Source organism: Rosa rugosa, chromosome 3 (genome assembly GCF_958449725.1).
Source record: "Rosa rugosa chromosome 3, drRosRugo1.1, whole genome shotgun sequence".
NCBI lineage: Eukaryota > Viridiplantae > Streptophyta > Magnoliopsida > Rosales > Rosaceae > Rosa > Rosa rugosa.
Genome location: NC_084822.1, coordinates 1761027 through 1788590, shown reverse-complemented (window position 1 = coordinate 1788590; position 27564 = coordinate 1761027). Strand labels below are relative to the sequence as shown.

General features: G+C 37.3%; 3 protein-coding genes across 4 annotated transcripts; all 3 read right to left on the bottom strand.

The window, feature by feature from the left end:
* Positions 1–11087: 11087 nt before the first annotated feature.
* Positions 11088–12446, bottom strand: LOC133735299 (myb-related protein 308-like). The gene is made up of 2 exons (XM_062162718.1): positions 11967–12446; positions 11088–11849 (listed from the first exon to the last, which is right to left on the bottom strand). Exons 1-2 carry the CDS (start codon positions 12227–12229, stop codon positions 11339–11341), a joined length of 774 nt encoding a protein of 257 aa, XP_062018702.1. The 5' UTR covers positions 12230–12446; the 3' UTR covers positions 11088–11338.
* A 2637-nt stretch (positions 12447–15083) lies between these two features.
* LOC133735298 (L-ascorbate peroxidase 3-like) lies at positions 15084–19606 on the bottom strand. Its single transcript, XM_062162717.1, has 9 exons — positions 19329–19606; positions 19023–19147; positions 18417–18466; positions 18226–18291; positions 18077–18125; positions 17005–17087; positions 16836–16915; positions 16603–16705; positions 15084–15460 (listed from the first exon to the last, which is right to left on the bottom strand). The coding sequence occupies exons 1-9, from the start codon at positions 19439–19441 to the stop codon at positions 15272–15274; spliced, it is 858 nt and encodes a 285-aa protein (XP_062018701.1). The 5' UTR covers positions 19442–19606; the 3' UTR covers positions 15084–15271.
* Positions 19607–20473: 867 nt separating this feature from the next.
* Positions 20474–27032, bottom strand: LOC133740748 (synaptotagmin-1-like). Of its 2 annotated transcripts, XM_062168699.1 has the most exons (12): positions 26735–27032; positions 25840–25938; positions 25677–25727; positions 25444–25567; positions 25020–25138; positions 24797–24898; positions 24303–24377; positions 23099–23175; positions 22769–23015; positions 22335–22685; positions 21456–21587; positions 20474–20987 (listed from the first exon to the last, which is right to left on the bottom strand). In XM_062168699.1, the coding sequence occupies exons 1-12, from the start codon at positions 26843–26845 to the stop codon at positions 20856–20858; spliced, it is 1620 nt and encodes a 539-aa protein (XP_062024683.1). In that variant the 5' UTR covers positions 26846–27032; the 3' UTR covers positions 20474–20855. The 2 variants fall into 2 exon arrangements, with proteins under 2 accessions (XP_062024683.1, XP_062024684.1); XM_062168700.1 differs by lacking the exons at positions 24303–24377; positions 24797–24898; positions 25020–25138; ... (2 more) ...; positions 25840–25938; positions 26735–27032 and adding an exon at positions 24129–24279.
* Between the last annotated feature and the right edge of the window lie 532 nt (positions 27033–27564).

Sequence of the window (27564 nt, the reverse complement as noted above, 5' to 3'; positions counted from 1 at the left end):
CGTCTACAATCTCTTGATAGAAGTCAGGTCAAGGGACACCCCCGACGACCGCACCCGAACGGTGCTGGCACGCCCACGCAAGAAAAGAGACTGTTGACCAGCTCAAGAAAAACTGGAGCCAAACACAAGTATTTTTATATTTCGATAAATATATAAATAGGAATTAAAAGAAAACGAAGAGAGAGAAAGAAAAACATTAATATAACATTTAAAATAAAATAAAAAATAGAGACACCAAAGTCAAAAGCGTGGCTTTTGGTTACTGGAGCCTGCAATAGAGGATACACTTTTTCATTCCGTGGCTGCACCGTACCTAATGACTTTTTGATACGGTTATCCATATTCTCTAGAGCAAAAGATACAGAAAAATTAAAGTGTTCTATAAGGCATATGCTAGTAGTGCTTCTACTTGTTGATTCAATTAAGTATGCACCTCGCCAACACCAAATTAACTTTGTTCACTTTCCTTACCGGCCGGGCTTCTTCTATCTTGCGCTGGTTTCTTAACATGCACACCGTTCCCTCCGCTTTAGTTCCTCGACAATCGATTAGCATTAAGGAAATGAACTCCCTAGCTGTCTAACTTGTCTTGTTATTACTTGACTTTCAATTGGAGTCTTTCATAATGAACTTAAGTGTTTTCTTTTGACTTGGGGTTTAATCTAAATTCCAGCTTTGTGGTGCTTATTCCCAAGGTTCAAGAAGCTGATGTTATCACTCAATTTCGGCCCATTGCTATGGCTAATTTTTCTTTTAAAATTATTACTCGCATACTGGCAGACCGTCTTGCTCCTATTGCTTCCAGGATTATATTGCCAAATCAATTTGGTTTTTTGAAAGGAAGACAAATCTCTGATTGCATTTTTCTGACTTCTGAGTGTGTTAACTTGTTGGATAATAAATGTCGTGGCGGGAATGTTGCCATTAAGTTTGATGTAGCAAAGGCATTTGATACTCTGAATTGGGACTTCCTTCGAAGAGTTCTTAATGCTTTTGGTTTTTCATGCAACTTTTGTTGAATGGATTAGTTCTATATTGGCATCAGCTCGGCTCCTCCTCGTGCTGTGAAAGTCCCTTCTCATGTTTTATTTGCTGATGATATAATGGTTTTTTGTAAGGGAGATAAAAGAAGCCTACTAAATCTTATGGCTTTCTTTGAGGAGTACGGACTCAACTCGGGTCAATTGGTGAACAAAACCAAGTCTCATGTTTATTTGGGGAAGTCAGCTCTTCATCGTCGTACTCTAATATATTCTTGGTTGGGTGTTTCAGTGGGTAAATTGCCTTTCATGTACCTTGGTGTGCCAATTTTTGTTGGCCGTCCAAAGCGAATTTACTTCCAAGTCTTGGCTGATCGAATTCGTAATGTTATGTCTAATTGGAGAGGGCATTCTCTTTCCATGGCAGGACGGGTAACTCTGGTCAATTCTGTGGTGGTTAGTATGCTTTCCCATAGTTTCACAATTTATGCTTGGCCAAGGACTGTATTGCAACAAGTTCGAAATTGGATGAGGAATTTTGTTTGGACCGGCAATGTGTCTTCTAGAGCCCATTATCCAGTCTCTTGGAAAAAGTGTTGTGCTCCATTGAAGGAGGGTGGTCTTGGAGTTCGTAATATTATGGCTCTTAATAAGGCTTTCCTCCTAAAAAAATTTTGGGATTTCTTAACTAAGTCTACACTAGCGGCTGCTTTTTTTTCTGCTCGGTTTCTTCAACGTTCAGGTCAGCCATGTTCTTACTATAAAAAATCATCTATTTGGCCTGGCATGCGACCCTTGTTTATGGATATTTTCTACAACTCTAAATGGTTAGTGGGCAATGGTCGATCAATTGATTTTTGGCATGGTCATTGGCTTAATGGTTCAGTTGTTGATAGATTGGGTATTGTGCATCCGCTTGGTAAATTATTATGTGCCAAAGTTTCTGATTTCATCAGAGATGGCTCTTGGTATTGCTCTACAAATTTGATTGCTGATCTTTCTGCACTTTGGTCAGAAATTTCAGCTGTTAGACTTCCTTATTCAGACATGGAGGATAAGCTGGTGTGGTTGGATTCTTCTGATGGGAGTTTATCTTTATCTATAGCCTATGAGTTCAAGAGGAGTAAACAGGCAATTGTTCTTTGGGATAGATGGGTTTGGCGTCAATGCTTTCGTCCTCGAAACTCTGTTACTTTATGGAAATTTCTTCATGGTAAGCTTTTAACAGATGATCTCTTACTTCAGCGAGGCTTTTCTTTTGCTTCTATGTGCTCTCTCTGTCATGCATCTGCTGAGACTGCCCACCACCTTTTTTTTGAGTGCTCTTTCTCTATGAAGGTATGGTCTGCAGTTTTATCTTGGTTTAAAGTCAGTATTCATTTCCTGGATATATATGATTTCTTCTCTTACCCACTGCAACATGGTTTTGGTACTCAATTGCAATTGCTATGGTGGGGAATGATGGGAGCTGGCTTCTACTCTCTTTGGGAGGCTAGAAATTCTATCCGTTTTGATGAGCGTCGCTTAACTACTGATTATTTGATTCGCTCTATCAAGCAGCAAATTCGAGAGGTTGATTCTTGGGGTTTAGGAATTATGCGTAACTCAGTAGATGAGCTTTGTATTTTCAGTGCTCTTAGAATCAGCGGTAGAGCCTCAAGATCACATCAAATTCGTGAGGTAAATTGGCATGCTCCTTGTGCTTTTCAATTAAAGGTTAATACAGATGGTGCTGCTCGTGGGACGCCTGGACTCGCGGGCTATGGAGGTATTTTTCGTGATCACTTGGGTAATTGTATGGGTTGTTTTGCTGGTTCCTTGGGTATTGCTACTGCCCTAGAAGCAGAGCTTCAAGCCATTATTCATGCAGTTTCAATAGCATCAGGAAAAGGATGGACTTCTCTCTGGATTGAGTGTGATTCAGCGGTAGCAATTCACTTTCTTGCCAATAAAAATTACTCAGTCCCTTGGCGTCTAAGTGTTGATTGGGTCAATTGTTGTACCATTCTCTCCTCTATGCAGATTCAGTTTTCACATATTTATCGAGAAGGGAATCAAGTGGCTGATTGCTTAGCTAACTATGGGGTGGATCATGAGGGGCATTATTGGTGGGACTCTTGCCCTCCTTGTGCATCAGCTGCCTTTGTTCACAATCTGCAAGGGTTACCGAATTTCCGTATTAGCTAATTCTGAAGTGCTTGAATATTGATTTCATGCAACGGTTGTTTCTGCTGCATGATTGCTCTATTCATTAGTTCGTAACTATTTTAGCTCAGTGCTCACTTTGAGTACTTTATTTCATTTTGTTTTCAGAGAGATTTTAGTTCTTGTCCCCCTCTCTCTTCTTGTGTTTTCTTTTCCTTTTTTAATAAAATAAAATAGAGGGATGGGCGGTGGGTTCCCGGTTGCGATGGCCCCCTTTCTTTCGAGATTGTGGGTGGGTGCCAGTCACCCCATATCGGCTGTCGCAGAGGAACTAATATCGCCTAATACTCTATTTAATTGCTAAAAAAAAAAAAAATGATAAACGCTCGACACTTCCTTTGAATAATCGGATTGAAAAGCAAGCGATGCATAAGCTAATAAGCGTAATAATTGATGCAAACAAGATGCATGAAGGAGAAAAGTAACTATAGTAATTAAGGGCCAAAGAGGAAGGAGATGATAGAGAGAACTAAGGGCCGGGAAAGTAATTGTAGATTAAGGTAGTACGTGATTCATTAGTTGGAAGGACCTTCAAAGTTCCTAATGGCATGCAGTTTCTTTCACCCAATACCTAAACTATTAATGTTGGGCATCCCTGGTATCAGTATAATCAAATTATTCATATCAATGACAATTGTTCTTGTTTTAATACATGAAGCGTAATAATACAAACTAATAGATAATTAAGGCCTTGACCTAACTTATTATATAATTCGGATACAATGCATCTTCGACATCATCTTGTTAATTCTTTTTGTTAATGATGTGATAGCGCTATAACGTCCCGCATCATCCATGGAAATTTAATTTACTTAAGATAGAGTAAGGTTTAAGCTTTAAAAATGTCAACTGAATAAGCAACTTTGGAGGAAGATGTAACGACTACATGTTACTTTTGGGAACTTTACTTATAGAGTAATTAATTAATATATTTCTTTCTTTCTACCTATAGCTGATTATAGAAGGGTTTCTCCTTCAACATTTAAGTCTCAATGCACCCGAGAAACCCTAAATCCGGACATCAGAGTTTGCAGAAGTCCAAATGCATTATTTGCTTACTTTACCACTCCAAAATATTAAATATAGTGACCGGGACTAGAGTAGCGGCAGGTGAGGGTTAGGTACTAAGGTTTTCTGTTAATATATAATTAATATTGTAGCTTACAGTAGTCGCATGTAAAATATTATCATTATTCATACTAGCCCTATAACATGTGCTCCGCACATGTCAATTGACTTTTATTTATTTATTTATTTTTAAATTAAAAAAGTTATAGCAATTTCTCTCTTAATTTTAGGGAAGCTTCTCCTTTTTTCATAGGAGGTATTGCAAATTTTTCAAATATGATATAGTGTATTGACTATCTTATCTTCATATAGAAATAATTTATTTATTAATATTTATATTATGTGAGGGCATATATGGTAGTTCAAAAATTTAACTATTCCATGAAGAATGGGCTTAATTATATAAGATTTATTTATTAATAGTTATATTATGTGAGGGCATATATGGTAGTTCAAAAATTTAACCATTCCATGAAGCATTGGCTTAATTATATAAGATGTCCTAGGAACACAAATACATTATTCTTACCGGCCGGTTAATATATCTAGTTGTATAATTAAGCATGGCAAATTGGCAATCCAGTGAAAATGTGCTAAAAGCTAGCTCATATATAGACTCATAGTCATTGTTGTATGGTATTGTTAATTGTGATAATTCATTTTTCTTTCTTTCTTTATAAAATGATAAAACACTAGAAAATGATGAAGGTCCATTTTTCTGTTGTTGGGGCAACACAGATTTGGTAGGAGCAACGTGTATCCCTCTTTTCAAATTAGCAACAAAATTTTGAGATACCTAAATAGGAAGGGGAAGGGTCATGCACTAACAATCAAGGGATCGATTTTCTATGGGTCTCGTAAACTAAGCTCTCCGGTTGTGCATAAGTACATTGAGAAACATCTAGTTGCAATCGAGTTATACGTATAAAATTCCCCAAAACTTTTTCGCAAGAGGCCACCATTTGCGTACGCTCCCGAGTAGAGAAGAATTAGTTATAAAGAAACTTCTCCTTCATTCCACGGAAGCCGCGGCCCAAATTTGGCAGCAAATTAATATTTGTGTTGCTATTTGGAGGATTAATTACTAGTTAACAAGTTAATTAATTAAGATATTTGCACCTAAATTGTGTTTGGAGTTTGGACGCATATGTTTGTGATAGAACAGGCCATGCAAAGGAAAAGTAGAAAGTTAGGTACTGTTTGCTCATGGATCCGAGTTGGATGTCAATCAACATATATGCATGTTCTTCTGGTCGATCCTTAACTTTACATTGTTTCCAGTCGAATATATTAGAAACCCTAATCAACTTTTGACTAGGACGTGGAGAAGAACAAGATGGTAGGTTAGGTGAAAGATAAGATATTTCACAACGTACAAATAATTAACTTAATTAATTAGGTGACCTCAGTAGTTAGCAGGAGAAGAAAAACAGAAAAAAACAGAGGAAGTGTCTGGCCAGCAGAGAAAGAAAGAAGAAGGTGGTGATCGACGTCCAAGTCTGTTTCCTTCTGGTATCTTTGCTATACATTATAAGGCTATTATAAAACGGACTGTCGTCGAGGAACGGTGGTGTGGGTTGGTGGAGCCCAGAAGCAGCGGGAAGGTGGTGGGGGTGGGGCCACCGCCGCAAGCGAGCACATGAGCCAAGGTCGGACGGCTGCCAACTACAGCCCAGAAACGAGGGGAGTTGGTAGCGTCTTCGACAGAGACCCTCCTTTCCTTTTCAATCAGAGAAGGAAAGGAGACGACGACATGGAACCCTATTTTTCTGCCTTTTTGTGTTGCCCTTCGATCACCCAACCATTTACAACGCTGCCATTGCATGTTAACCAATCACTGTTTTCTTCACTAGCGTAGTTGATTTAGACCTAACATATATTCTTAGAGAATAAAGCTCGATCCATTTCAATGGAAACCCTTGCTAGATAGGGATTTAGTGGGCGTTATAAAGTTATATCTTCTGGCAACAGATGTACTTACCTCAAATCCATATATATATTCAAGTGTTGATTAAGTTCATGTGCGTATAGACCTAAAAGCTAATCCTTTACAATATAATTCAAAAGAACAAAAAACAAATCTAAACCTGCCAAATTTAAATTCTTTTCAAAATTACTTTATCCATGCATATAGAACCTAAGATATACTTCAGTTTGTAAATGTTTGAATAACAGTTGAAGTCTAAGATTTATATATATTTAGAATCTATTTATAGGTAGGTACTTCATATAGAGGGTAAATAATATTAACATCAACTAATAAATGAATTCACTCGAAAGGGTAAAGTTGCATAAGCTACTGCTTTAAGAGAAGGTCTTCATACAACATTTCTTCAAAATGTCTCTAACGTAATTGTGGAAGGAGATTCAAAGTTTCTAATTGACAGTATTATGGATAGATCTTCTGTTCCTTGGTGCATAAATCTTTTAGTTAGGGATATCAAGAAGTTGACTTCTCAGTTTCAGTCTATAGTTTTCAAACATATATTTAGAGAAGCTAATTTTGTAGCTGATCAACATACCAGTTGTTACCTATAACCATCAAAATCCTAAGCTCTGGATTTCGCGTCTTCTCTTTTCTGTGTTTTTCATTTGGATCAGCTGAGAGGGGTTGCTGTTCGCGATTTTTCTTTGTAACTTCTTTCTGTAATAAAAAAAGAAAAATTAAATGAATTCACTCAATTAAATATTTAAGCAGTTGTTTCAAGGAGAATAAGGTAAGAACTAAGAACTCATAAGTATTTTAGTGAATATACCTACTTCTGGACACATGCCCACAATTTCTTAATGATACATCAAGCCATCAAGGCAATGTGAATAATAGTTGGCTACATCAAACTATTTGACATTCAATTTCAATTTTATTGATGGGAGAAGAAGATAGGGCACGATAATGGTGAGGTATTATTAGTCTTACACATGCACATGGACCCTATTGCACATTTTTGTCATTAAGTTGGACATGTTGTGATCTAGCAACAGTTGGGATATTGTACCTTTCTACCAAACCATGTTGAGTATATGAGGCACTTTGCTTAATTATTGAAACCCTGAGGTCACTTAAGTAAAACCCCAAGGATCCAGAAGAATTATGACCCAAAAAAAAAGGATCCAGAAGAAAACCCTATAGGACCCATTTGCAAGAGAACCCATTAAGAACCTAATAAGGTGTAACAGTAATAATTAGGAGACAATTGCATAATAATAAGGGAGAAGAATGAAAAATATCTCGATGGAAGCTTCCGATGCTTCTACCTAACACCTTTGAAAAAGAAAACGCAAAGGAGCGCAAAAGGTTGAAAAGTATGCTACTTTTTCTCTCAATGTGGGATGGCCTTTCCTTTCCTTCCCTTTCCTCTGTTTATGTTATAATTTCAATTTTACTTTTCGTATTTTTTGGAATTTTGTTGTGTGTCCTTTTGTTCATGACCATCTCTATGTCTTGGACTCTTGAATTCGCCTTTTGGGAAATGGGAAGTCTTTCTTCTTTGGGAGATTTTGTCTGCCTCTGTTAATCCATGAAACCATGATAAGTATTCTGATTAGTATAAAATAGAATTGTTACTATGATTGGAAAATTGGTGGTCACGGATTAAGTCTAAACCAGAGAAACAGAGGCCAGCTAGGGCACTACTAGCTCGATCGATGAATTTGATTTTGTCGTTCTGGTCGGACCCAAGTGACATAGCCAATTGAATTAGATGCTTGTTGATAAAAATTGGATGGTGGGTGTGACTCACTGACCTCCACTTTGGTCAAATTCATGATCATGATCATGATCATGATCATGATCGAGGCAAGCAGCATGAGAACTATAACCATATAAAAAGCCCATGTAACTATAGTGACAGGTAGTAAATTACTTTGATTGTTATATAAGGAGGTACGACGTAGTTGAAATTGTTGCTTTAGTAGTTAAGCATATGATCCGGTGTATTTTTAGTCAGTTGGAACGGAAGTTTTATATTTATTTACCTTTAATTAATTATCAAATGAAATTTGGTGCATTTTCTGTTAAACAGCGGAAGTTTTATGTTTATTATTTTTAATTAATTATTAATTGAAATTTACATGAGTCGGTATACTCTCGGTTAAATGCTTCCTAATCATTTACTTCGAGCAATAGCGAATGTCGCTATCAGGAGAGACTCGAGAGGAGAGTGGAGGCAATATCTAGGGTTGCTTTATTTGGGGTCAACGAGTCGACTCATAGTAACTACGGTCACAATTTTAAAGATTATAAATGTGTATGATCCATATTGGACACATAATTAGACTTTTGCTACCTAATTAATGTGGGAAGAGAGTGGATAACCGACTAGGGTTATTATGTGTGGCCTACTTAAGGTTTTCTAGTCATTATGACGATAGAATTTCTATATATATTGTCAGTGCGCAATGAGAAGTTAAGCTGTTCATACGAATCTATGCTTATTACTTCATTAACGTCTTGTATTTGATCGTATAAGGGTGACACACCGGTGCCCTAATCATCTAGAGCTTTTTGTTTCTAATCGTAGGTTTTCTCCAGTCCTATTCTCATGCAACACAAACACTGTATAATATATAGGTCTCCAATTCAGATCCCTAATTCTCTACTCTCCAAACAGCAAATTATCAAGAACAATAAATATTGAAAATTACGCCAGGCAATAATCAAACATTATGATACACAACAGATAGATCTATAGAATGGAAAATTCTTTAGCTAATAAATAATGGCCTTTAAGTAATCAAGCTCATTGCCTATTAGAATTATTAGCTTTAGATTTTAGACCCAATTGTTTTTGCCAATATTGTTTATTTTCATCTATCCTTACTAATCAGTTCCAACTATCTGGGCATATATACTCTAGTGTTCTTAAGCCAATGCGGATCAAGTACGAAATGACTAGATCAAAACAAGAGTCTATCTGTCATTCTAAACCGAAGAGGAGACTAATTTTTAGGTTACAGTAGCTGACAAAACTATGAAATCTGGTAGCTCTACTTTTCTAGGTATAACCGTATAACATAACAATCTGGTTCTAAATGAAGTCAACAAATAAGGGCTTCAACTCTTCTGGCTATGATCAAGTTGTAAAGGTGTGCCTCTTAATTGGATCAAATAATTTCAAGCTTCGATCAAGTTGTTCGGAAGTCAAGCAATTTGTGCCCTTCAGCTGCCCTTTACAAGGGGGTTCAATGGAAGGTCCTATACTGAATTAATGAAAGATGAAAAAGAATAGAGTTGACTCTTCAAGTCTAATCAATTTGTTAGAAGAGACTTTAATTCATGAAAACCAATTTTTATATAATTATGATCACCGACTTCGTATATCGTACTCCAACGATATATACTTCTCCGGCCTGTTCTCTCCATGTTGTTAAATCTGTTATGCCCCATTACATACTTAATGGAGGTAGCTGGTGACACCAACCTGCAAACAAATATTACAAGTAATGTTACATAAAAAAATAAGTATTTTCTTGTCAAACAATTCATCATTTTATACATCTAAACCCTAATTCTTTACAATTTTTCTTGCTTGTGAGTCCGGACTTATTGTTGAACCTTACAGTTGATTACGGATTGTACGTACCTCTTTAATACTAATACAAGGTCTATGCGCTCCACACCTATTCTCTTTAGTAGAAGACTTACAAATGATGGATGTCGAATTGGTTTTCCAAGCTTTGCAGTGATTCGGTGACTATAAGGATGTTGATCTTATTAATTTCATTCAAAATGTATGTGATGGCTTTTGCTTATGCTTTCGAGCTACCAAGTGATTCTAAAAACCCAAAGTTTACTATATGGAATGGCTACCGTATAGTAACTATAGGCTACCACAGGACACGATGAATGACTAATATATATTTCCTCTCGAATGGTTCAAAGTTCTAACTCGAAGGAGTTCCTACAAATAAGGAGAAGAAAACTCAAATAAGGGCGGGAAATGTAGCTAGATATGGTCTTCATTTTGCAAATGCAATAAATAGTAGGGTATGGTAGGTTGGGTCAAGGCCACCATCGAGATAATTTAAAGGGTAAGAGGTTGGTAGAGGGATGGTAGTGGTACTACGGACAGTTGTTAGTTCCTTCACGCTTTTTAAATAGTTCTTTTCGGACCTTTAACTGAGAAATGATAGGTTGCCCACCACTCCCTATCTTCCTTATTTCTCCTCCTCTCAGAGCTTATCCATTTCCTTTCCGTAATAAAAATCCCATGCCTTCTTCAACAACAAGACAAACCCCCCAATAAAGAATCTATGAATCAATTTCAAAATTCAATTATTAAAATTCATTGTAAATTTAAAAAAAAAAAAAAAAAAACCATATATGTGAATTTGAATATCTAGTTATCTACGATTGAAGAGTACTTGTTGTAGCATAAGAGTGATAATACACAAGATTTAGAATACCTCTTTCTCCCCTAGCTTTTTTGATGCAGGAAAGAACTTAACAAAAGCATAACATTTACATCTAAAACCCCTTTCCGCATCCTCTTTCATTATTTGATCCAAATAAAAATGCGACCTTAACCTCTCTTTTCTCATCATGCAAATTGAGATGAAGATGCATCATGGCTCAACTTAACCAACTCATTCATTTACAACAAAATTAACTTCTCTCTTCCCTTAATTTGGGTGCACATTTGAATAGCGCAAGTACAAGTAGATTATTTACCAACTCTTTATTTACTTTGCTGCAGGTAGCAACAACCACCATAACATAGAGCAATAAACACCATTTGAAAATTGTCCCCAAAAGAAAAGGAAATAAAAATAAAAGAACACCAGTTGAAGATTTGGTGTGAGCCTGACAACCCAATTTGTCCTTTCAAGAGGAAAGAAGTAAAAGATAATTTTTTTTTTTTTTTTTGGAAACAGAAGACGATTCACATTCAGATAAATGATCTGGGGAAATCCCAATCAGCTGTACTGGTATTATACTAAATATGCTCTAATAGTCAATAAAAATTAGAGACATAATAAGAGAGGGAAAACATACAGAGAGCTCTCAAGAGATTATCTCCATCTGATTTCTCCCCCACTCAACTTAGAACTACATATTACAATTTCATGACTCCAACTAATCAATCTTATTTCATCTCCAAGCTTCTGTAATCCAACACCCCATTTTTCAATCCCAAGAAATCATAAGCAATATTACTAGTGCCGGCACTTGTGGCACCAATATTATCAATCCCACAGCTACTGCAACTCTTTGAGTCCTTTAACCCCAAACTGCAAGAAAAGCAGACACCTCTTCCCCCACTCTTCAAAGACTCAGCTGGTTTGGCCTGGCTAGGAGGACTAATTCTAAGCTCGAGATTCAAATCTGGACACTTCTCTTGAACTGGGTTTTTTGAGTCTTTGCTGCCCACAATCCCAATACTGGTGCTGATTTTCTGATCTTCTTCTTTAATAGCAGAAGAAGCAGCAAAAGAGATAGTGGTGGTTGTGGCAGAGTCCTGAGGTGTTTCATTGAGTGGTCTGTGAGTTGCAGGGTCAATACCTCTTGTCAAAAGCTTCCTTCTTATATGGGTATTCCAGTAGTTCTTTATCTCATTGTCTGTTCTTCCCGGTAGTCTCCCAGCAATCAAAGACCATCTGAAACAGAATCCAAACAAAACCCATTAATGTTTAAGAACTTGAAAAAGTGTGTGTCTTTTTGTTCTCATAGTGGGACGACGAGGTTACTAGTAAATAATTTTCCATAGCCCTTACTTGTTCCCGAGGAGGCTATGGAGCTTGATGATGAGCTCATCTTCTTCTTCAGTGAAATTTCCGCGCTTGAGGTCCGGTCTGAGGTAGTTGATCCACCGCAGCCTACAGCTCTTGCCGCAGCGAAGAAGGCCGGCTGCTTTAGGCAGAGAGCGCCAGCAGCCTTCGCCGTGAGCTCGGATATAAGCAATGAGGCGATCATCTTCTTCTTTGGTCCAAGCTCCTTTGTTCGTGTGAGCCTTTTCACAGCAAGGAGATCTCCCCATTAAGCAAGTTCAAGAGTTTGGAGAGTTGGAAGTAGTAGCTGTTGTTGTTGGCTTTGGTTTTTATTTTTATTGTAGCAGAGTGGTGGTGGAAACTGGAAATGGTAGAGGAGTTTCTATTTGTATTTGCTGAAACATAAAGGCCGGCCCTTGTGGAGGACTTGGCGTATGATTTTATAGGCTTTTGACTAAAAGAGAGGGAGAGGGAGAGAGAAGGGACCCTAATTGCTTCTAGATGCGAGTTGGTGAGACAGGTTAGAGGGAGTGGCTGGTGGCCTCTCTTCACTTGATGATATTATGGCATCAATCACATATAATAAGTTAAAGGGACATTAACTGAGGCCCTACAGGTAACCTTCAGGTAGGTGTAAAGTAAAGTACATATAATATGAGAGAAGATGGGTGAGATTTTTCCGATGTGTTCTATAATGTTTTAGAGTTTCAAATTTTAAATCGTTCATTGCGTGAGATATATCGTAAATACATTTTTAACTTCGGAATTTTAATAATTCAGAGCACCGTAGAGACTTCTTTTCTAGAAATTCTTTTTTTTTTTTTGGTTACTCTTTTCTAGAAATTCTTTGTGATCTGCTGGTCCAAAAACTATAGGATAAAATAAATTCGAGTCTGCCTCACTAGACAACATAATATGATTAAAATAATGGTGTAGTTGGCAGGTAACCAATTGGACCATTTACACTGACCATGAGACTTGATTTGAATTTTGATTATTTCAACTGGTTTTAGCTTTGAATTCTTCAGAGCTTCCAATGGAATGTCATCATGAGCCAGCTGATCAGTAAATGTAGATTGCAGGTGGTAGAGTGGGAATTACAAGCATATGTTGAACTGAGGCAGATTCATAAACCAATGAATTCTTTTATAAGTTTGTTGGTAGTGGGTTTTTGGGAAGAAATGTCCCAAGTGGTTTGGCTATTCTCGTGCATAAGTACAGAGATGGTAGTTGTGGTTCTTTATTCTATTGGTAAATGCATGAGAGAGAGAGAGAGAGAGAGAGAGAGGGCTTCTAGAAGAGCTGGAAGAGATGATGAAAATAAAAGGAGGGAGAAGGGTATAGGAAAAGGTAATGAGTGTGGTTGTAGTTGTATGTGGGCTTTGGTTCACCCTCCACTTTTCCTTTTCATCCCCAACCTTGTGGTGCAAGTTTAGGCAACAAAAGGGGGTAGGGTTAGGAATGGGAAGGTGTTGATTCACCTTTTTGTTGTTATCACCCTTCCCAATTTGCATATTATTTGTTACCCACCACACTACACCACAAATGCACTCTCTCTCTCTCTCATCATGGAATTCAAGTGGAAGGTAGGAGTTAAAAGGATCATGGGCAGAGGTTGTTTTCATAGGGGGGAGAGTGAGAGAAAGGTCCACTTGTATTATTGTGTGTATTTCTTTCACCTACCTTTTTTCATCCTTTCTGAACTATCCTGGCAGGCACCCTAGTCCAAAGTCTGCCCCTTTCCCTCTGATGTTGAACCCTTTGGCATGATTTAATGATTTTTGATCTCATTTCCCCACAAACTACTTGCTCTCCTTTCCTCTCAAAACCCATCCATAGCCCTTGCATTAAACCCATTGGTCCATAATCTAGCAACAGAAAAATCCCACAAAGACAAAAAAGCATAATCAAGAAGATGTAGTTTGTTAAACTTAGTGTAATAACTAGAGTGCACAAAGTACTACTTTCTTTTCATCTCAAAACCCACATGTATAACCCTAGCTAGCAGATCGAAGAGGGTGCCACCATTTCGATTCATTAATTAAAATATTCAATAGATAAAGTGTTCAACCAATTGTCTTAGAGAAATTAAGATAATCATAACTGAACCAGCAAAAGATAATAGCATGTAACTCATCGAAATAAGATGCAACTAGAGTGCATTGATTGATTCTAACCTCTCCAGCAATCTCCATTCTCAACGAATTGCACTCAATGATAGCACAGTGTTAGGCTGTGTGGATGACACCGGTGATTAAGCAGCACAATGGTCTCTGTCCGCAACCGGTTTTTCCTACATTAGCACATGGACAATGAAGCACAATTAGACAACAAACGTGGAATAAAGAATCAAATCAGAAATAGAATTAGGTAAAATTGGTTAAGGGACTTGATCAGGGTCTCTCGTGGTTCTGGATCGAGGAACAATTTCACACAATCTGTGGTGACCAAGCCAGCACATTAACACGTGGAGATCATGCATGTGCTTAGGTATTGAGCAAGACTCGTGGGACAGTGGGGGACTGTCCTGTGAAACCCTTTACCTACCTCTTTGGCCGCCCTCCCCTTCCCATGTGGGGCTCTTTGTACCAAAGCAGGGGTCTATTTTTCAATGACCCACCAATGGTGGATAAACAGCTTCATAAAAATTGGGGTTCCTCCTAATAATACGTTCCTAGTTTGGGTACCCATTTCGATATAGACAACACACAACAGCTTTTCCCTTCTCATTAATTTCCAACGATATTAGGGGAGGCTGGACTTCAATCCAGTCCCTCAAGATGGCAACCTTCTACCATCACCAACCAAACCATGTTTTAGGGATTTAACCAAAGACAGGTAAGCACATAAATGACACAAAGAAGGTGATCCAAGAAGAATGACAACCGGAGTGAAGTAGGTCAAGTACTCCATCAGGAATAAAGATTCCTCGGCGGATCATACCAGTTTACAAAGCAGGTGCTAATCTGATGTAAGAACTAAGAAGAAGAATACTGAAAGAAACAAATCTGTTGAACAAGCCAGTATGCCTCATCATTCGATAACCAACTTTTTTTGTAGGATGTCATATTCTGTGATTATAACTACTCAAGTCAGCTGTGCACTATATTGTTTACTTCAAAATGACTCAAAGTTTCACTTGTATGTTTCTAGTAGTAAATGTACCAGCTAAGCTGCACGGAAGAATGGGATATTAATGTTATCAAAGATATGAAGTACAGACCTCTCTCAATCTAAGCGAACGAAAAAATAAAGAAACAAAATTCAATGTCACTTATTCATAAGGGATCCAGAGTAATCAGCAAGCAAGTCTACATTCTTTTGCGAGCTTCATATAAGTAGCCCAGGATCACGACAGCAGCACAAACTGCAACTCCAACTGCGCCTTGTGCTATTATGGTGCTATCCTTTGCAATAATCTTGGAGGAACTTGTAGTAAACCCAAGCTCAGAGAGTTTCTTATGTGATTCAGCATAATCTCTGAAAAATGCCTCCTCATCCTGCCATATGCCAAATTTTAGCAAAGGTGAAAAGAGAAAGCATATCAAATAGAAACATATCACAATCAGAACAGTATTTCCCATCTCTTATCCTAAAATTCTTTCCCTGCCGTCTTTTCAAGGTAAACTCACTCCTAATCCATGTCCCATGGGGAATTTTGATACCCCATCCTTACATGTGGGAACTCCTTTCTTTTCCATATAAACATGGACATTTAGAACAGTAATTGATCTATACAATGTGAGTTCTAAAATGAAGAATCAAATAAAGCATTACCTAACTTAACGAATAACAATGATACTTTATAAAGTAAGAATGTATGAAAACTGGACAGCACAGGTCACCAATCATCCTCATCTCCATCAGTGAATCACCCATTTTGGGCAGGGACTAGAACCCACCAATGCGCATCCCTAGCTAAGCATCTCACTGAAATAATTCATTTCATTCAACCAAGAACCAGATTGGGAGAATCATATTCACTCCAAATGGTTCCCAAAATAACCTTAGTGATAGCAAGTGCGAAATTTAACCAAATTAGCCTCATATTAGAAGTGGCACAGTCACCTGAAGAGCTCTTCCATTTGCATAGTACAGCAATGAGCCCCAGGTCTAACCCAGTATTAATCAGTCACCACAGCAAAGTCCATTATAAAATTGATTACACTAATAAGTAGCGGATCATCAAGTTTATGTCAATGCAGAAGTCACAGGGACTTTCATTTAAAAAAAAAAAAAAATCGCAGGGACTTCATAAAACTTAGACCACAAGCAACAATAAAAGAAAGCTATTATACTCGAGTGCGCTCCATTCCTAGTTCATAAGAACAAAAGCTCTTAATCCAGACCAAAACTTGTTTTGGTGGGATTGTTTACAATTTACCAGGGGTTAATAAAAAGTAAGCCATCATATAAATAGCTCAATCAAACTCTACCAATTTCCAGTGGTTCACAGGTTAGGGTTGACCAGATTATGAGCCAAGGGAACATCGGTGAGGCACATTTGATACTCTTGTAAAGGTAGCACCAACTTCTATATAATAGTAAAAGTAGTTCTAAAAGTTCCAAGACTGTTAATCAAGCAGGGCTGTGCTATGCAACCTTTCAAGCAGTAAAATAGAACTAAACAAACTCAAATTACCTTTGCATATAGCTCAACATATTTACGGAACTCAGCATCATCTAACAGAGCTGTATCTGATGGGAGTTTCAGCAATCCCTCTGATTCCCCTTTCAGCAATTCTCTGGTATCAACAATGAGTACACATGCATTCAGAATTTCAGACCAAAATGGAAAGAGTACAAATGCATGACAGACATGCATGCATAATAATATGAAATTATGAAATTTTCATCGTCATGTTTAAGTCTTACACGAAGTATGAGTTATCAAACTTCAGGGGTTCCTGAGTCCAAGGACCATCAAAACCAGATCTCTCTGGATGTGCCCTTCCCTATAAGACCATAAAAGATTAACAGAATGAGCATGTAATCTATCTAATACCAAAGAAAAGCCATAAAGAGAAACAAAAGGAAGATTTACCAGCGTATGAGCCCCAGAGAGTGCAACAATATCCTTGTCCGATAACCCCATTCGATAGAAGATGTCCCTCAGATGTGGTGCACCTATAATTGGAATCCAATCGACAGAAGAAGAATTCAACATCCAAATTTCTTAACTGAAATTGCACAAGCAACGCAAACAAACAAACAAACAGGCATCTTCACCCAAGCATCTAGCATTCTTAAGTACATTAACAAAGTTAGAAGATAAGGTGCCCTGGAGGGGATGGTTGAGTTCAACATGGAAGCAAGCAGCTTCTAGAAATGAAATGGGTTAACAGGACACAATGCATCCCAGTGCTTCAAAAATAATTCTTATAACTTGTAAGTATATTTCAGAGTGTATTTGAAGAAAAGCTTTACTTCCTAGTTTCTCAAAGAACATCACAGTGTTTTGACAAAAAGGAATAAATAAAATGAAAAAAAAAATTTGGAAAGCCTGAGTTGTTGTTGTTGTAATACAAGAACAGCATTTTGACGCCTAGTATTAAGCGATGTAAAGAAACTGTCCACAACTACGAATCAATGACAGTATAGTTGCATTAAAAGACCACCATATGTAGGACCATGCACTGTGCACACAGGTGACATGCGACTTGCATCACTTCAGTCTCCCCGTGCATCATATATATATATTTTTTTCACAATTTCACCTCTAAACTACATAAAAGAAGACCTCAGTACCGAATCCATCCCATCACGCAATAATGCAAACTTCTATCGCATGGAAACTCAAGCTATGTATACAGAACAGAAATTGGAAGAAAATAATGAGTTGACATGATTGAGATGGCAAAATAAGATCTGAAATGCTCTCTTCTTTGTTCTCCTCATCTTGCACTACAACAACACCAAACAGAATGCTAATATATTACAGAAATGTTATTACGAACTGCTCATCTAGTCTAACTAGAAGATTCCAAAACCTCAATGGATAACATTCACGAATCTACGATCCACTCAAGATGCTAGCATAAAGCAAACTGGACGACCAATATATTTGCAAAGGTTGTATAAAACTTGCAAAAAATATCTAAGGTATTGCAACAGACCTCTTTTCGCATCTGGAAGTCTTCCTTCTTTGGGAGAAATTTTTGAATCCTAAACATAACAACAAGACGCTTAGATAGAAATATTTAACAAGCAATTATGAGGAAACTAGCTACTTTCTTGAAATAAGAAAGAAGTGACCAGTTCATACCTTCCTGCCAGGAGTGAAATCAATGGTGGGGCCTCCAGTGACCTCAACAGCAACAACACCAGCAAGCTAAAAATAAAGTAATTTTGTCCTTTAATAGCTTCATTGAAGAATCCATGCTACGTCTAAGAAATTTAAGGAAAATACTTGTATTATCATTTGCAAACAGAGTCACTTTTTAAAACTACAATCACCTGGTACAGGTCTGCATAAGTAATCCTTGGATGCTTAGACTTCACTTCCTCTGACATCAGAAAGAGAACCACCATCCATATAAGTATAAAGAATAACGTACTGAAATAATTAGATGTGACTAACAAATGCATCAATGTAGTTACTGTAAATTTTAATTATACTATCTTACATTATAGCCAGAAGCATAGAAATTTTCACAGTGTTGTTACAAATACACACATTTGTGACAACCGAAATATAGACATGCTTATGTTATTATCATTCCCCTGTACAGGTTCTTGTTACAAATGGGGGTCTAAAGCTAACCAAACTAAGCAAATTCCTCCAGTATTCTCCGTTACATATACAAGATAGTAAAACCATCTAAAACCCAAGAGAATATCCTGTCAACAAGTACTTGAGCTATCCGAATTGCAAACAAGATTTCTATCTTTGCTCCCAGTTCACAGCTAAGACAGAATACATTCCTCAAGAAAATAATTACAGGTATGCAAACAACAATCACAAAACCAATTCTCACTTCTCATATACAGAATTCACCAAGATCAAGATTAACAAGAAAAATAAGTCAATCAAAGATTAATATACGAACAATATGAACATACCGCAAAAATCAACAGCTTTCTTCAATCCACTATTAGAGCCATGAGTATACTCTTCTTCATTCCTAATGGAACCGTTAGGCCCACCGGTCTTCGTCTTCGCATCGTAAGTACCAGCATCGTGCCACCTACAAACATTCACATCACGGCGATTACAATTCAAACAAAATCCGTACAAGTAATCACATGAAAGTATGAACACAGTTACGTTGAAGACGCAGAAAACGAAGAACAAGCCGAACGGTCTTCAGTCAACTGAGAGAGACAGAGACAGAGAGAGAGAGAGAGAGAGAGAGAGAGAGAGCGTACGCTAGTCGGAGCATGATCGGAGCGCAGTTTCTACTGGAAATGAGAGCACGGAGATCACGGCGAGCCTTATCGATTTCTTTGAGGTAATCTTTGTCGACGACCGGCGACGCCATCGGAGCAAGGACGGAGGGCTACTGCGGCGACTCGGAGTGAAGAGGAAACGATCAGAGAGAGAGAGAGTGTGAGAGTAATGAGAGCGATGAAAGAGAAATGGCTATAGACAAGAGTGAGGTTGTTAGACTTGATCACGCGCGCTCCACCAGCCCCATTGGATAACTTGATTTTTTTTCATCCATTTCTAGAATTTTCTGACCCAAGAAAATTCATCTCTGAATTTTATATCTCTTTGCAGCTTTGCTTGCGTCGAAAAATAGTAATTGAGACTAAAATTCTAATTAGGAGATTAAAATAGAGTTTTGTTAAGTTTTGTTACATGTAATCTTGGTCTAATGATATTTTCTATCTACTAGTGGATGAGGTTCTAAGTTCAAATCTCTTTCTCAAAATAAAAGAAAAAGAAAATTGCAAGTTTCGCAGTCAAATTCGGACACATAACTTTAATCCATGCTCCATAAACTTCTACTTGTTAACTTCCACCGATACCTAGAGCGTTAACTTCCATAGATACCTATAAGAGAAACTTAGGCTCCATTTAAGTGGTACCTAAAAGAGTATAAGCAGAATAGCATATAGAGCGGTGCACCTTTCAAGAAGTGCATGTCCAAGTATTTCTCGAATTAAACCCTTTTTTTTTTAATCTTTTTTTATCCTCACCCTAATCATCCCTGTTGCTAGTGAAATTTTAACTTGTGACATTCACGGTGTTAGTTAGGTCAGCTAACAAACATGCCAAGACTCACCGACTACCTTCAAAGGAACTTTTATAATTCATCAAAAGCACTACTAGTATTTTCATCCCCCTATCTCTAATCGCAGTAAGATTTGAATCCGTAATCTACGTACTGAACAATTTTGTTTGGGTTATAATAATTCTAGTAAGCAGAAAATTTTCTAGTTTCTTCAACTCAATTTTTTTTTCTTTAGCCAGCTTCTAAATCTGCTCAATCTAGTCTCACAGTTCTATGAGATTACAAAATAGAGGGTCCACTAAAGCTTCTTCTAATGTGTTATCCAAAGACAGTATATATGGATATTGCTTGATTACACAACAGAAAAATAAGGAAATACACAAAAGTCAATTATATGATTCTCATTGTGACAAAAAGGAAGATGTTCCCATTACTTCCGTGTGAGCATCTCGAGTACTTTACTTCCCATTACTTCCATGTGAGCATCTTCTTCACTAAAGTAATCGATCACAGCCAACCCAGATCTATGCTAATACATGAGCAAAGCAAACCATTTAGTATCACTTTGCCAGTAGCATCATTATTACAACCATGTACACGTAGATGAAGCAAACCGATATTTGCTTAGGAGATAGTATAGGAATCCTATTTCATGTGGTGTGCTAGTATCGACCCTGTTTCAAGTTTAAAAGATAAAAGTAAATGAAAAACATTCGGCTCATTCAGCAGTTCTCCATTGCAGCTCTAGCTGGACCTGTCCATTCTTTGAGTCTATGAGATGGTACTTCTGGTTAATTCGTCTGTTGGAAATGACATCAGAAAGACTGATTTGGACATAGCCCAGAGATTCCTGATTCCAAAAGAAATTATGGTTTCAATCATGTATCATAAACAAAGCAAAATGTGAAAAAAGAATTTTGTAGGATCCAGAATTCAAGTACCGGAGATATTCCCAGCATGCTACACTAAATCAGGGCAGTAGAAACACAAGGTTATTGCATCGTTTTTTTTTTTATCAAAGAATATTGGGGGGAGGGGACTTTGACCTTAGGACCTTTGCCAACAAACCATGATTTGCTTTCTGTTCTAAAGCTATTTCATTGATTATCAATATGAACAACGGCTCAAGAAGATCCCACAAAGGGATATCTAGTCGATATAGATAAGGTAAAATGCAGTTCACCAAAAATTATATTTTAACAGATCACTCAAAATGCAGCATGCTTGTCCTAGCAGTGACATACAATAGAATCTACAACTGTTCATTTTTGTGCAATATATAGTTGCATACCATGTAAAAAACAAATATGATCCTCACCTTTCCATGCAGCAGGCCCAATTTTGATGAGGTACTGACAACCTCTACATGTAGTTTGTCGTTAGTGGGAGGTTCTTCAAGCACAAATTTAAACTCTTCTTCCCATCTTGGATCTCTACTCTTCTTTAGGTGCTGCATAATCAAAAAATAAGATCATAAGCATACATTATGTGATAATCTTAGAATCTTACAATTTCTGAATTTTTTTTATTAACAAGATGAACCATTTAGAGAACAACTTTGTACAGTTTCACCATTCAAGTAAAATATAAGCATACATCCTATTCTCCGGCTGTGAGTCTGTGTGTCACATGCACAAAAAATGAAAAGAAAAGAAAAAAATCCAGAATCCAGCCTCTTTCAATATTTAATAATCTCGTTAAATTCATAGACTCCACCTTACCATCTTCTGACAGAAAATATCACCATCAATGTAACTTTGAAGGATAACATACATTACCAAGATTTACACAGAGTTGTACATGGTATAACCTATATATTCAAGTGAGGAATGCATACATGCTATTCTGCGGCGGTGAGTAAGATAGGCACAAAAATCTATTAAAAAAAAATCCAAAATCCAGCCTTTCACATATGAACATCTAACAATCATGTTGAATTGATACTCTTATCCCTTGTCATCTTTTGACTGGAAAAACAGTATTTACACAGGCATATAGGGTATAATAGAGATTACCTAGTTTTACACAGGCATACGGTATAATACTTGGCAGAGAAAAATCTACACTACATTCAAATACTGAAAGTTCAAAAGAGCACAAAAGAGCAAGTATATCAAAATCAGGATACCTCAAAAAGAAAAATAAATAAATAAATAGGGTAAATTTTTATTTTCAAATGTTCCGAGAACCCTCATACCTTGGTCCTTCTTTCCTCCCCTCTGAGAATAAGTCGCACAGATGGATTACAATGGTGCTTTCCTTCAAGATCTTGACCTTCATGAACTATGACAACAAGCAAACCTCCACCAGGTGGCGTTCCTTCAGGAGCCTTCTCTAATGTCTGTGTTTCTTCATACCCTTTTTGCATGTCCTCCTCTTTAAAGGGTTTATAAGTCAATTCCAACTCAAGCTGCCCACGGTTCTTCTCATTCTGAGGATCATTTAAGTCCATAGTTTTAAGGAGGTCCAGAGTCAAAACTTTTGGCTCATGACGGGGGAGGTCTTTCAAAGGTATTACATTGATACCCATTTTCTCATGTTTTCCCACCTAAAAGAAGGGATAAAATGCTTCAGACATACATGGCTAAAACAGAAAACATGACTTCTGATTGATAAACTGGAATATTATACCTTATCCCAGTCATAAACTAAAAATTCTAAAGCCTGAGATTGTGGGTCTTTGACAACCATATTAAATTCCTCATTCCATTCAGGGTTCAGGTTCTTGTGCTTAACAGTGGTCTTCTTTGATGGCATATTGCTCTCTGTGAGCTTTAGTTTTACATAAGGGTCTGAAGCACCAAGAAGATCTTTCTTTCTTAACTTCATTGCCCTCAGAACCTTCACATGGAGAAGTCCTACAGGCCTGTTAAAGGCTCTGCAAATTCAAAGAACTTTTGTCAGCCAAAAGAAGCAACAGAAAGTACTTGCCACATATTTCAGATGAATGCCGAAACATACTTTGCTGGGTCCATTATCGGTACTTCAAGAGTTTTTGGCCAGAGATACATGTTAGCAACCTGGTCTTTGATAAGCTCCTGCAGGAAAGCCATTTCTAACGCAGTCAAAACCAATATTACAAACTGATAAGCTTAACAGCAAGAGGAAGAAGTCTTCTAAAAAAATCAGCACAAGTATGAAGTGATGAATAAACAGGAACAAATCATTCAACTTCCCAGGCAAATGGAGGGGTCACAAGAATAAGAAGATCAAACCCTATACTCTCCATAATTGATCTACACACTGATCTATAATAGTTGAAACCAACACAACTTACCATCCGCTTTGAACCATCTATACACTAGGTTCATATGCATAACATATGCATTAGTATAGCTAAGAACCCCTGGAAAATACAAAACTAACACTTCTAGCAACAACTTAGTCACCAGAAAGCCAGTTCTAAGGACCCTACTCCAGAGTAGGACTGAGAGATGCAATGAGAAAACTATTGCTAGCTCATAGATCTTGAGAATGCATTTATCCTTAAAATGTATTCAACTCTAACCCCCTGACCCAAAGAATGAAACCCATTGACCCAAGAAAATGAAAGATCTGCCAATACATCCCTATTGCCGAAGTATCTTACTGGGGAACTTGTCTTTAATAAAAAATCTCCAATCAATAAACGACATATCTGCCTATATTTTTTTTTTTGGACTCCTGGTAAATCTCCCATGGCCGATATTTTAATCCATACTCTAACCTCTATTGCATTCTATCTGGCACATGAATATATTATGTGTCTGCATTCATATGTTGCGCGTACTTACAATTTCAAATATACACTATCAAACATTTTTCAATCTTTATACATATTGCACCAAATTAATTGTGAAATAACTTCCCTATACTGGTCAAACAGGTAAAATGAGTTGATGACACATTGATGCCAAATACTACAAATAAAAAGCATAGTAACTCCCAAAATGATATTCATAATAGCTAGTAAAGGATGATTTTAGATGAAATTAGAATACAGTTTGCATACTCTCATGATCAGAAGTAGTATTTCATCTTGAATGGGGATACATAACCCATATAGTTATGATCTCTCAATCAGGTTTCTAGCATGAATTATAACCAACTAGGCTTAGCAAGTGCACAAGTATTTTTCGAATGGGGATACGCCTCTGCAAATGACATCCAGAGAAAGTAATAGCACCTGGACAAATCTGTAAAGGCCAGGTATTGACATAAGATCAACGCCTATAAGCTTTAATCCAAAGTCAACATAAGGCTGCAAAAGAGAGGGAAAAAGTAAAGAATTAGTAATAATATATACAGACTATTCCAGCAGGTAAACCATACTGAATAGATTTACCAAAAAATATTCCTGATGAAACACAATCCTGCAAATACCAGGATAATCTGGACTTCCGAAATGGATTTAAACGTGTAAAGTAAAACATGTATGATATGGAACTCCAAAAGGATTCTAGAATAAAACAATATAGCATGGTTAAAGCCACTAGTTATAGGTTAAAACAAACCAGATAACCAACTGCCCAAGACATAATTTAGCACTTGCATCATAGTAGCATAAAAAAGATGAAGATTCTTGAACAAAATATATAAAACATATCTAACATATATTCATGTAAACAAGTCCCAAATTAAAGTTAGATGCTATTGTTAGATATCTCTTTTAACACAGACCCTGTCCATGAGAGACACATTGATTTGGGCAAAACAAGGAAAGCTTGGAACCAAGGGCTTCAAAGTAATACGTGGTGCAGCAAAAACTTGCACATCAACCGCCTGAAATAAACCACACGATAATATATTAATAGAAGTAACTCTCACTGACTCACACACACACACACACACACACACATCTTAACTAACTCGAGCATTTTCTTAGCAAAGTAAGATGCAAGACCTGAACAGTTGCTGTCATTCCATATGCTTTAACAGCAAGAAGGACATTAGGATTTGCAGCCCATTTAATTGAGGGTTCCATAATCAGCTCCTTCTCATCAGTTACATAAACCTTCATACCTAAAGATAATAAGATTTAAAGAAACATAAATGCAGTGTTCTGAAAGTACATCAATATAAAAATAAATATATGTAACCATGACACAAGACCTACAAAGTACATTAACATTTAGTATACCAATTTTCAAATTATCTCAAGAAATGAACCATACGCAGTAATTGAAGAGGAAACAAGGACCACTAAGGTGCCTCTGATGTATGATAATAAATTAGCCTCAAAGTTAAACAAAGGATACCCTAATGTTCTAAAACTTAAAAAGTTGGTCGTGAGAGAAACTCCGAAGAGAAATCTCAGGTCGGCTAACCTTGAAAAGTTGGTGGTAAGGAACCTAAAGTCAGCTTCTCAAATTCAACAGACTCAATCTTGTACTTCGGTATTTCCTCGGCAATAATGGGCTTTGCAATATCTTTAGCAGTTTTGCAGATCGCCTATAGAAGAACAAAAAGAGAAAGCCATGAAGCTTAACCAGAAAGTCGAGATTAGATGAAAAACCCATAAGCTATGAATAATTAAAATTATCCAAATATATTGAATCACCTTATCAAGATAAGGCCACATATACTCAAGAAATTTGTTTAGCCAATCAACCTGCACAAGGACACAAGAAAATTATCAGCAGGAACATAAGTGCTAAAACACCTATGCTGTTACGAACCACAACATATAAAACAAAGAAATTTTTAACAGAGTAACTACATACGCGATCATAGTCTGGATTCTTCACCCAAAGAGGTATCTCAGGAAGCATCCGCTCCAAAGTTTCGGAGTCTTGCTCAACCAACGGCCGAATTTCAGGGTTCTGAACAACAGCAATCAATTACCATTAAGCAAAGGCAGATACAGATGCGGTGCTTACATGAAACATGCTGCATAATTTTTTCGCCAGTCTTTTTTCTCTATATACTCTTGTCAAACTTATTCAACACACACACACCTGTTTGCCTAGTGAGCTGATAGTTTTCATAAACTTATTCAATCCATTTCAAGTCACTTCTATTTGTGAACCATCTAAGTTTCTCCGGACACAGTCCATGTAGATTTGTGCACTAAGATTACAAAAATTAACAGAAATCAACGATTCTCCACAAGTATGCCTGAGCAAGTATACATGCTCTTTTATGCAAAGTCCCTTTCCTAGTAAAACCACCTTGCATGCATGATCTGCCAAGTCTCTTACTCTTTCCGAGCTATCATAACTGCAGCAATTTCGCGCTCGGAAGCACCTAAATTGCTTTGCTTACTTCATATTGTACAGCTCACAGTAAAATCTATATGCCTAAGAATGCTGCAGCACACACAACTCGAAAACCGAAGCACATGCCTATAATCTATACACACACACACACAAACACTCTAACATCCAATAATTTCCAGACGATTAGCGAAACGAAACCTATAATTCAATATCAGTTACAGGTTGAAATTTCCAACAGAATCAAGAACAAAAACAAATTAGCGAAATCAAATCACATCGTGTTGATATAGAACTGAGCATCCTCGGCGTGTTAAATCAAAATACAAAGATGAAACCCTAGAAATTGAGAGGAAGGATTTGCATTGTGTGTATGAAGAAAGAGATTGAAGAGAGAGCGAACCTCAACATCTGAGGATTGGACATAGATGAAAAGGAAATAGCCAGCGACGAGACCAATCGAAATCCCTAGTCCGAATCCAAAGAGGCCAAAAATGGTGCTGAAGAATCCCATTTTCGAATCTCTCTCCTCTCCACAAGCTTTGGCTTACTCTGAAATCCTCCACAAAATCCCCATTTTGCTTCTTTCTAACTCCTTCAGATCACTACGTTTGCCTCAAAATTTCAGAATTAAAAAATGACTTAATTGTCCTCGGCGGGTTCGCCTGGGGGAGGGTAACCTGGTGGTGGCAGTTTCGGAACTAGAGGAGTTGAGGGGGAGTCACGCAACGAGGCAAAGCGTAACGTATTCGATTTGAATCAAATCGGTTTCCACAAAGGCTCGGTTTGACCTCATTCGCTGACACGTGGCGGAGTGTGGTGAGAGATATGATGCCACGTGGAAGAATCTTCGTCTGCTGGCAATCTCCTGCCAGTGACACTTCAGATGTGTGTGGGCTCGGGTCCCGGATCTTCCTAGTATAATCGAGCTATTATATTCTTCAAAATTCGTAGTAGATGTTCTTAGAAAAATAAAGGAATAATGATCACTTACCCACTTTCTATCAAAATACTTTCCATACACCCCATTAACTTTTTTCATTTTTCTTCCCAACTTTCCAATTCACTTAATATTATACAATTAGTAACCCTTTTATCTTTTACCATCCTTTTTAATATTACCATTTCAATATTACTCTACTAGTGTAAACAGTATTTTTAATTTTTATGATGGAGCGTGGTGGGCCCATATTTTGAAGTTATTTATTTAGATATCAACTACAGCTGAAATTC

Bases quoted from the DNA above. Each gene is read 5' to 3' on its own strand.
- LOC133735299 (XM_062162718.1), bottom strand. From the start codon at position 12,229: ATGGGGAGATCTCCTTGCTGTGAAAAGGCTCACACGAACAAAGGAGCT. The intron at 11,850-11,966 runs GTAAGGGCTATG...ATTCTGTTTCAG, and splicing joins CATAGCCTCCTCGGGAACAA to ATGGTCTTTGATTGCTGGGA.
- LOC133735298 (XM_062162717.1), bottom strand. From the start codon at position 19,441: ATGGCGTCGCCGGTCGTCGACAAAGATTACCTCAAAGAAATCGATAAG. The intron at 19,148-19,328 runs GTACGCTCTCTC...GAATGTTTGTAG, and splicing joins CCGATCATGCTCCGACTAGC to GTGGCACGATGCTGGTACTT. The intron at 18,292-18,416 runs GTGATTGTAGTT...CTTTATTTTTAG, and splicing joins CTTATGCAGACCTGTACCAG to CTTGCTGGTGTTGTTGCTGT.
- LOC133740748 (XM_062168699.1), bottom strand. From the start codon at position 26,845: ATGGGATTCTTCAGCACCATTTTTGGCCTCTTTGGATTCGGACTAGGG. The intron at 25,728-25,839 runs GTATGTAGTTAC...GTCCTTGTGCAG, and splicing joins AGAATCCAGACTATGATCGC to GTTGATTGGCTAAACAAATT. The intron at 24,378-24,796 runs GTCTGTGTTAAA...TCTCTTTTGCAG, and splicing joins ATGTGTCTCTCATGGACAGG to CCTTATGTTGACTTTGGATT.